General features: G+C 42.2%; 1 protein-coding gene across 1 annotated transcript in view; it reads left to right on the top strand.

The window, feature by feature from the left end:
- Window positions 1–5658, top strand: part of ATIC (5-aminoimidazole-4-carboxamide ribonucleotide formyltransferase/IMP cyclohydrolase) — a 28697-nt gene extending 23039 nt beyond the window's left edge. Inside the window, exons 12-15 of the mRNA XM_006778959.2 lie at window positions 2639–2731; window positions 3454–3636; window positions 4957–5112; window positions 5433–5658. Coding sequence (XP_006779022.1) covers window positions 2639–2731; window positions 3454–3636; window positions 4957–5112; window positions 5433–5552 — 552 coding nt within the window. The 3' untranslated portion in view covers window positions 5553–5658. The remainder of the gene's footprint in view (window positions 1–2638; window positions 2732–3453; window positions 3637–4956; window positions 5113–5432) is intronic.
- Window positions 5659–10749: the final 5091 nt, after the last annotated feature.

Below are 10749 nucleotides of genomic sequence, written 5' to 3'. Positions count from 1 at the left end.
ATGAGCCAGCTTCTGGCTGAGTGGCACTCCCCTGGATATTGGCTTGCGCTGTCCCACCATGCCTGCAGTATGCAAATTAGCCGCCATCTTTGTTGGCGGTTAACTTGCATATCTCGCTGATTAGCCAATGGGAGGCATAGTGAAGGTATGGTCAATTACCATGTTTGTCTATTATTAGGATTCTAAAGGCCCGGTGCACGGATTTGTGCACATTGAAAGTAAGCTAATTAGAAGGTGGCTGGTGGGGCAGGACTGGACGAGGCAGGCCAGACACCCTGGAGCCAACCTCCCATGGTCCGTCCTCTGCCAGCTCTACCTGGGGCAGTGCCGGGCTCGAAGGGTGTCTGCAGAATGAGTAGGGTCCCTCTGGCAGTTGGGGTCCCTTGGCCTGGCCATAGGGGATCAGGCCGAACAGAGTATGAGAGGGCACTCTGGAAAGCTGCTGTTGCTCGGCAGCTCCTGCGTGAGTGTCTGCCCTCAGGTGGTCATTGCGCATCATAGCTACCAGCTTAGGCTTTTAGATTGATGGATGGGATAGGGAGAGAGAAATAGAAACATCAATGATGAGAAAATCATTGATTGGCTGCCTCCTGCACACCCCGTACTTGGGATGCAGCCCGCAACCCAGGCATATTCCCTTGACCAGAATCAAACCTAGGGCCCTTCAGTCCACAAGGCAATGCTCTGTCCACTGCCAAACTAGCTAGCACAGGTGTTAAATATTAATGAACATCCCTGAATTACTTCCTCTTCCATGTTTTAAAATACTGCTTTAACTTTTTTGACATCTTTGGGGCCCCTCACCTGCACCCCTTCTTGACGTTTCCTATTCCTTCATCCTAACCCAGAACACCGGGTTATACTTGAAGGTGGACATCTAGGAGGCCGGCACTGGCTATTTCTTAGAAACAGGAATGGATGTATAGCCAGTGACTCAAGACAGCAGACACAGATAGGAGAGGATATATTACATTATTAGCACCTTAGAATTACACATTCTTAAAAAATGCTAAAAATGCTTTTTAATTAAGTTCTTAATTTTGAGAGTAAAAAGTTAGATTCTCATGCAGTTTTACAGGTTCCCAAGTACCTTGTACCCCATTTTCCTAATGGTAGAGTCTTGCAAAACTATAGGACAGTATCACAGCTGTGGTATTGACTTCAATGCAGTCAAGACAGTGCATTTTCATCGCCAAGGATCCCTCTTGTTGCTCTTTGCAGCCACACTCCTCACTCCACCCCTTCTGAACCGTGGGCAACAGCTAATCTGTTCTCCCTTTCCTGTCACTTTTGTTCATTGTACATTCATGAACAGGTTTTTGTGTTAACATACGTTTTTATTTCTGTTATTGTAATTTCTGGGTGCTGGATAGTATTGTAGCTGCATGTTTAGTTTTTTCAATGTGTTTTTTATTGATTTTTAGAGAGAGAGGAAGGAAGAGGGAGATAGAAACAAGAAGCACCATTGATTGGCTGCCTCCTGCATGCCCCCTCCTAGAGATTGACTCCAGGTTTCTGGGTTGGCATTCATCCACAGAACCACACCAGCTGGGCTGCATGTTTAATTTTTTAAGAAACTGACAAACTTTTCCTGGGAGTTTTGGGAGTTTTACATTTTACACCTGCAGTGTATGAGTGGTCCCGTTTCTCTGCATTCTTACCAGCTTTTTCTTTTAGATAGGTGTGTGGCATTGTCTCATTTTAATTAGCATTTCCTAATAACGAATGTTGGACTTTTTTTTCATGGGTTTATTTGCCATCTATATATCCTTTGTGCTGAAAAGTCTCTGTGTCTTTTGTCAACATTTTCCAATTAGATTCTTATTGTGGGTGAGTTTTGACAGGTGTTTATATATTTTAGACACTAGTTCTTTGTTAGTGTGTGGTTTGTAATTATTTCCTAGTCTGTAGCTTGTCTTTTCACCCTCTCCAGGCTGTGTCTTTTGCAGAGCAGAAGTTCTGAATTTTGATGAAGTCTGATTCATCAGTTTTTCAGTTAGCTAATTTATCAGTTAGCCACTGCTTAGGTCCTTTACCCACTTAGCATACCAACATAGATCATCATCCTTTTCAGTTTGTATTTCCCCGTTATATTAAAGGTAGTGACTTTGAGGCTACACTATTTGTTTTATCTTGGAACTGGTAGTTCACAATGCATTTTTTAATATTTCTACTGAGACTATGCTAGATAAAGCAGAACATGATCCTAATTTGACTTTCCCCAAACAGCCTTGGCTGTGTGTGGGCATCACAGTTGTTTGCAATATCTGGAAATTATCCTCAGTGTTTTTTTCCTGAATGTAAATGTTATGCCTCCAGGTATTTGCTGGTACTGTGGTAGAGAATAGCATTTGTTAGTGTTGGAGTGGATACGGTATTTCTTAATCTTGTGTGTGACAATGTAAACAGGCTTAAGCCAAAGCTGTTGCAAAGCGGTGTCAGTTTGAATCTGTGATGCATTAGGCGTTGCGCGAAGTTCCATGACAAATATGTTCCATATTGATTTTTTCATGCTAGTGCTTAGCCTGAATAGTTTGACCACATTGTAAGTCTGTCACAATAAATGCCAAATAAGATGCTAAAAGTTAAATGAAGTTTAACGAAGCCTGGTGCCACTTACCATCCTGTGTCTGTTCAGTTGCCGGAATCTGCGCTCCGAGACCTCATCGTGGCCACCATTGCTGTGAAGTACACTCAGTCCAACTCCGTGTGCTACGCCAAGAACGGGCAGGTAACAGAGCTGTGACACTCACCCGAGGGGCTGTGGTCTTACAAAATGATACTCAAAAGTCCGCCTGCCTGTGGTGCTAGACCAACTTGAAGGGGAAAATTTGCCAAATTTTTCTCTCCTGGGTTTGTCAGAATTTCTTGAGTAATTTGGTGTGCAGTTCAAGCCTAGAATGGGTTGGCAATTTCGGATTAGTGGGACTAGAACAGCTGCTACAAAACTGGCTTGCTCACCCTCCCCACCATTAGTAGAAGAGGAATAAAAAAATGATGATGCCACCCACCAGCCCTTATTTTTTCTTCTCACTGTCTTCAGCTCTTCTCTTAGCATTCGTTTGGCCCATAAGGGGAGGGGGAGGGTGGATATTCATTAGCGTGTGCCCAGGAAGACCCTCTCAAAGTCAGACTTTTAAAAGATTGCTAGTCTCCGCTGACAGAAACCTGGGAGTTGTGGCTACTGGTCTCCTCAGGCTCTAGTAAGTTCCAGTAAGACCATGTGTCACTACATATGTCCAGGAGTTGTAGGAACTTACAGAATATGAAGAGGTAAACTGTATAAACAGTAGTCATAAACCTCTTAGCCTCACGTATTTGCATGTCTCTTATTTTGGCCTGCTTTTTTCTTCACGAAATTAATAGCTGGGTTTGGGGAAATCTGCACAAAAGATGCTTTGAGACAGATGTGTGGTTGGAAGAGGCGTTCACGGCGATGTCCATGTTCTCCAGGTGATCGGCATTGGAGCAGGACAGCAGTCTCGGATCCACTGCACACGCCTGGCAGGAGATAAGGCGAACTTCTGGTGGCTCCGGCATCACCCACGAGTGCTCTTGATGAAGTTCAAAACCGGAGTGAAGAGAGCAGAAGTCTCCAACGCCATCGATCAGTATGTTACTGGGACCATCGGCGAGGTACGTACAAGGCTTCTCGTTGGGCTATGAGTGGGGTGTGTTAGTATGTTCACTCTTTTCTGTGTGACTTCATCACTACAAAGAGAAAATGCTATTATTTTGAAATTCTGTATTACTTAAAATTGTTACTCTAAACTGGTTACCAATTCCTCATTGTCCTCTTTCTCATTTAACTTTCTTCATCGCTTTCTGACACCGCAAATAGTCTCTGTTTTTTCAAATTATAACCATTGGTTTAGTTTTGTGTGTTTGTATTTCCCCTGTTGATGATAAGTTTTTGATAGGATGGACTGATTTTCATGCATCTTAAGGTGTCAGTCCCAGTGCCACGCATGACACTACATGTTAAGTGTATGTTCAACATTACATTCAAATTGCCTGATAGCAGATAACCAGTATCGCTCTTCTCCACCCATATTTCCTCCAAACACCGTTAACAACTCATGCTTTTGTTATATTTCATGCTCTTTAATATCTTTTGTTCTGAAGAATGTGTATGGGAACATTAAAAATTGCAAGAATCAGGTAGCCTGCCAAAAGAATAGGGGTTAGTCCATTTTCTGGATATTAGCAAGTGCTTGAGACATATTGGATGGAAAACAAGAGAAAGGTCCTGTAATCAAAATCTCAGTGGTTTTCTGAAGTGTGAGTACTACACGGAGGTGTTCATTCAGGGTCAGGAATCCGGCATAGTGAGTGTCATTGAAAAGCGAGACTGCAGAGTGTGCCTTGTGACGGAAGTACTTGAAACAACTTTCCCTTTTTATTTTAATTGTGTACTTTTCTGTTTGATATTACCAAGCAAAACCCTTCTAATTTTCCTGGAAAGGTCTTTATATGTGAACAGGAATAAAAGTATGTGCTTTAAGCCGTCTCCCCCCCTCCCAAAAGAAAACTCAAATTGGAAGCACCTTCTTAAAATATGAATATTATGACTTGTGTTTTGATTTGTCAAGACTATATACTGAGGCTAATTGTGTAAATGTAGTGTTAGTCTTGTTTTGATACAGGGATATAAAGTGGTAGATTTAACTTGAGCAGAGATTAAAGAACAAAATATATTTGGAATAAACTGATGTATAATGTAAATGGGATAGTCTTTATTTGCCACACTTAGAGTCAGTTTTCTTCCTTAATGAAATGTTAAAGCATTAAATAAAAAAAAAGAGAGAGAGAGATTCTAGAAATATGAGCCTGAATGCCACTATTTATAATGAAGAAGTCCTGGGAGAAATGCCCAAGTGCTCTCCAGCATCGTGGCGTCAGATAGCCCTATAGAAGATGTCAGAACTTTCCTCTCTCTCTTCCCCCCACGCACAGGATGAAGATCTGGTAAAGTGGAAGGCTCTGTTTGAGGAAGTCCCTGAATTACTGACTGAGGCCGAGAAGAAGGAATGGGTGGACAAGCTTAGTGAAGTGTCCGTCAGCTCGGATGCCTTCTTTCCTTTCAGGGACAATGTGGACAGAGCTAAAAGGGTAAGTGTGGCGTGCGTGTGTGGTGCAGAGAATTGATCACTATGTAGAAAGTTGCAGAAACCCTGCTTCTGATGGTAAGTTCTGTGAGTTACATATTCTATGTGCTATGTCAGGATAGTTAGAGAACTGTTTGACTTCTCGATGTGATGTATGAATAACTCTGGTCCTGTTATTTCTGTCTTTTGTCTGAGTGAATCAGTCTGCAGTGTGAGTCATTCTTAGCTTATGCTTTGGTAATTTGGATTTTGACTTTTGTGCGTTTTAACATAAAATTGTGTTCGGAAAGTCAGTATCTATTCCTCCTCCTCCTCCCCCCCTAGAGTGGCGTGGCGTATATTGCTGCTCCGTCCGGTTCTGCTGCTGACAAGGTTGTGATTGAGGCCTGCGATGAGCTGGGAATAGTCCTCGCTCACACGAGTCTTCGGCTCTTTCACCACTAATTTCATCACACGCGCTTTAAGTTTGTTTATGTGGGTGAAAAATCATGTGGGCAATTTTGAAAATACTTTGGAAAAAATAAAAATAAATCTGAATAATAACCTTGGATTCATGGTGTCCAGTAGTTGTATGTAATTTTTCCTAAAGATATAGGTTCTTGCCCTGACCGGTTTGGCTCAGTGGATAGAGCGTTGGCCTGCAGACTGAAGGGTCCTGGGTTTGATTCTAGTCAAGGGCATGTACCTTGGATGCGGGCACATCCCCAGTAGGGGGTGTGCCAGAGGTAGATGATCGATGTTTCTCATTGATGTTCCTAACTCTATCCCTCTCCCTTCTCTGTAAAAAATCAATAAAATATATTAAAAAAAAAAAGATATAGGTTCTTGAGGCATGCTCTTCCTCTCAGGGACACAGCTGGGCCTTTCCCATCTCCCTATTCCTCCCCCAGGTGTGTTACCTTTGTCTTTCTCCTAAGCTCCAAGGGCCCTTCTTCTGCCTCTGTAACTAGTTTTCTGAGCCTACGCAGCCCACCTGGCTCGCTTCTATTACGTCTAAACAAACTTTCTCTGATAATTTGGGGGAGGAAAATGATCTAGGGTCTTGCACACAAACATTTGTGTGTAAGAAACACAGGAATATCCCGACCTCCTGGAGCTCAGCACATCCCAAAACATTTGTGAGAAACTTCTAAGAACCATTACGTGAGCCAGAGAAACCGAGCAGCGCTGACTAGATGCCACAATCCTACTCCGTTTCTGTTCATCACAGTTATGAAAAGCATGGCTTTCCGCCTTCTAAGCACAGCAGATTGTCCCTGGGGACCAACACCTAGGAAGAGATCAATGTCTTCTGTTGACCCCATATACAGACGGATAATGCTGGTACTTACTTTTCCCTCCGTGAGAAGTGAAATGTTTCCTGTCGCTTCAGTAATGTCCCCTCTGCAGCTGCATAACAAATATAATGACTGCTTAGTGCCCAGAAGCAGACCAGCTCTCCACTTGGGGATTCCCACGGAGCAGTCCAGCGCCGGGGAGGGGGAGCGGGCAGCGCCTCCCTGCGTCATGATGTCATCGTGCATTTACGTTCTGCACGTGTGGTCCTGACTATAACCTGTTACACCTGAGACCAGCTAAAAGCTTTTGTCATCTTTCCCCTTAAACCAGTGGTTCTCAACCTTGGCTGCACATTAGAATCACTTGAGAATCTTTTTAAAATCCTGATTTCTGGGCCCCATCCTCCGGAAATTCTTTCTTTGTTACTAATGTTGTGGCCCCACCCCATAACAACAGAATTTCCGGAGGATGAAGCCCAGAAATCAGGATTTTAAAAAGATTCCCAAGTGATTCTAATGTGCCGCCAAGGTTGAGAATCACTGCCTTAAACAGATGAGTCCCACCTTCTGCCATGTCTTTAACCTACCTCCTCCCCAATTAAAATTTCTGCAGCTTTTTTTTTTTAAGATCATTCTTCTAGTCATTAATATATTGACTAACATAGCCTGTGTATAGTACCCTCCCACATTGAGCCAAGGCTGACTTGTGTGATGTGACCAATAAAATAATGTTTAAGAAAGTGTAACCTCTGAGGGTAGGTCATAAAGACATTCAGTTCATTCATATTCTTGTCAATCAATTATTGATACATTTGGATTTGAAATTTGAATTGATAGCTCTATTTTTCTCCTAATAAGTTAAGAGCTTGTTCCCACTTTCACAACTTTGTCCCTCCCCACTCCTCCAACCCCCTCAAAACTCCCATAATGAATCCTAAGCTTTCAATTCTGGGTTAGGGAGATAAATTGTTTCTTAGCTATTTTTTTAAAGATAACGTTTCTGTTCACTATTACTTCACATATCTCTTGCAGTATCCCCCGAGTTTATCTCTCTTGTAGAAACTATGCAGTATGGTCTGCTAGGCACAGTAGATTGTAATAAATCATGCCTATGGAAAGAGCATAAAACAGCTACAGTTCAAGGAATATTTTTTTAAAAAATATGTTTTTATTGATTTTTAGAGAGAGAGGAAGGGAGAGGGCTAGAGAGAAAAAGTGATGAGGGAAACATCATCGATTGGCTACCTCCTGCACACCCACTCCTGGAGATCGAGCCCGAAACCCAGGCATGTGCCCTGATCGGGAATCAAACCAGTGACTTAGTTGATGGGTTGATGCTCAACCACTGAGCCACACCGTCCAGGCAAGGAATAATTTTTAAACAAACACCTGTGTCACCAACAACCAGGTCAAGAAAAATACTTTCTCCAATAGCACCCCTCCCCCCATGCCGGTTCTAGATTGTGGCCCCATCTTACCCTCCACAAAACTGTCTCAAGCTCTTTGAGATAATCACTACCTTGTTTTGCCACTCATTGCTGAGTGAGCTTGGGTTTATAATTTAATCCAGGGGTGGGCAAACTTTTTGACTCGAGGGCCACAATGGGTTCTTAAACTGGACATGAGGGCCGGAACAAAAGCATGGATGGAGTGTTTGTGTGAACTAATATAAATTCAAAGTAAACATCATTACATAAAAGGGTACGGTCTTTTTTTTTTTTTTTAGTTTATTTCAAATGGGCCGGATCCGGCCTGCGGGCCGTAGTTTGCCCACGGCTGGTTTAACCTCTTGAAATTTGTTTTTCATCTATAACCTGGAGGAAGATTTGTTCCTGGAAAAGAGAGTAGCTCCCTTTTCAAAATAAATGTCCTGGGTATTTGTCAGGGTCAAGTCCCAGCTTTGCTACTGGCCTGGCTAATTCCCTCAGCCTTTCCTTCACTATTTGTGAAGTAATGGTGCTGACAGTACCCACCTCTTACCGGTTGCTCTGAGGGGTAAATAGATAATCTGAGCACTTGGAACACCACCTGGAACTTAAGAAATGCTGTCCAGCCCTAGCCGGTTTGGCTCAGTGGATAGAACATCAGCCTGCAGACTGAAGGGTCTCAGTTTCGATTTCAGTCAAGGGCACGTGCCTGGGTTGCGTGCTCAATTCCCAGTAGGGGGCATGCAGGAAGCAGCAGATCAAAGATTCTCTTTCATCATTGATGTTTCTATCTTTCCCCTCACCCTTCCTCTCTGAAATCAATAAAAAATATATTTTTAAAAGGGAAATGCTGTTTATAAAAAATGCTGATTATTTTCATAATGCTTTTGTGTATATGATGGCATGGAAGATACTGGAGGATATTAATGTATGGAAATTTCCATAAAAAGTAGTAAGTGTATATTTATGGAAGAGTTTATTTCAGTTTCCGAATAGGTAGCCAAAATGTTTCAGAGTTCCTACACCCTAACACCTACTCTTTTTCCCACACTCCACTTTTTACCAACAAACAGACTTTTCTGGAACTAACATGGCATTTTTTTTTTTACTTTTTTTATTAAAATAAAATTTATGAAACATAACTTTTACCATTTTTAACCATTTTACAGTGTACAAGCCAGTGATTGTAAGTATATTGACATTATCTAGTCCTGCCATCACACTCTCTAGTTGCAGAACATTTTCATTATCCCACAAAGAATCTCCATCCCCAGTAAGCAGTTACCCTCTATTCCTCAGCCCCTGATAACAATCTACTTTCTCTTTCTACTGGTTTGCCTATTCTGGACATTTCATATGAATGGAATCATGTGATATGTGCCTGACTTCTTTCACTTAGCACAATGTTTCTAAGGTTCATGTTGTAGAATGTGTGAGTACTTCCCTTTTTATGGTCAAATAATCCTCCAGTGAATGAAGAGACCACATTCTGTTTACTCGTTCTTCCATTGATGGACATTTGGGTTGGTTCCACTTTGGGGCTACAATGAATAATGGTGCTATGAACATTTTTGTACAAGTTTGTATGTGAACATGCTTCAGTTCTGGCTGTATACCTAGGGGTAGCATCGCAGGGCCCTATGGAAATAGGGGTTAACTTTCTGAAGAACCACCAAACTTTTTCACAGCAACTGCAGCATTTTACATTCCCCCTCAGCAACGTATGAGGGTTCCAAATTCTCCACCAAAGTAGCACGTTTTGGAGTGAAATACTGTACAGCTTTTCCGCTCTTGGGTCAGCATCTTACAGCTGATGCTGGATTATACATATCAGCAGGTCTTATTGTGAAGTCCTGCCCAGCAGTCTCCTGGCAGAGGCAATGTTCCCTTTGGCTGGTTCCAAGGTACCTTGATGCAAAGAGAGATGGCCAAGGGGTAATCCCTTAGCCTTTGACTATTGTTTGCAAGGGGAGCCTGCTGTGGTAGGTAGCCTGGAGGAAAGGTGATCCCAGCCCCAGCAGGTGCAGGATGCTGACCACCACCCCACACTAGGCACCTTCCTCAGCCTCCAAATAATACTAATTGCAAGTCTTTGGAAGCTCCACTCAGTGCTATGTTAGAGGTGAAGTTGCCTCCTGAGATTGTTAAAAAACCTATCTGTCTCTAAACCCTACATAGGAATTCAAGGAAATGTAAAACATGTTTTAATATCTTACCTGAATTCTACTGAGGATTGTTATTAAAAAATTTTCCCATTTTGGGCTTTCAACTGAAGCATTGATTCTCTGGCACTTTTATTACTTAAAATATTCTCTTTGTAATTTATATAGATTTTTGTTTGCAATCCCAATGGGATCTTTTAACGAGGACATGGAATGGGACCATGCGGCAGTGATAATAGCGTGAGCATCACATACACTCTAAAAAGAGCTTTTTCAAAAAAAAAAAGAACTTTTTCAGTCTGAAAACCCTATGGCAGTGCCAGGTCATCTTTGTGCTGCTTCTGCTTTATTAGCCTTTATGATAATGTTTAAATGTTCCCAAATTGAGACATCCCAAGAGTGGGTGTTTTGTTTTTTTTCATGGTTGGAACGTATCCCCTGAGAATGATTTTTCAGTTGTAGACTGCCACTTTCTCTACCACAGTAAGAGGAATTTACTGAATGGGAAGCGATTTCAGCACTTAAATGTGTGGATAAGTTTCTTAATCACTTTAAGAGTTATGTACAACTAGAAATGGTACAGAATTTCCAATGGAAGTATCCTATCTAATAAAAGAGAAACATGGTAATTAGCGTACATCCGCTACCCTTCCCATTGGCTAATCAGGGCGATAGATATGCAGATTAACTGCCAGCCAAGATGGCAGCCGGCAGCCAGGCAGCTTGAAGCTAACATGAGGCTTGCTTGCTTCAGTGACGGAGGAAACCAACGTTC

The sequence above is a fragment of the Myotis davidii genome, unplaced genomic scaffold, assembly GCF_000327345.1.
Source record: "Myotis davidii unplaced genomic scaffold, ASM32734v1 scaffold268, whole genome shotgun sequence".
Taxonomy (NCBI): Eukaryota; Metazoa; Chordata; class Mammalia; order Chiroptera; family Vespertilionidae; genus Myotis; species Myotis davidii.
This window is presented reverse-complemented; position numbering and strand designations above follow the sequence as displayed.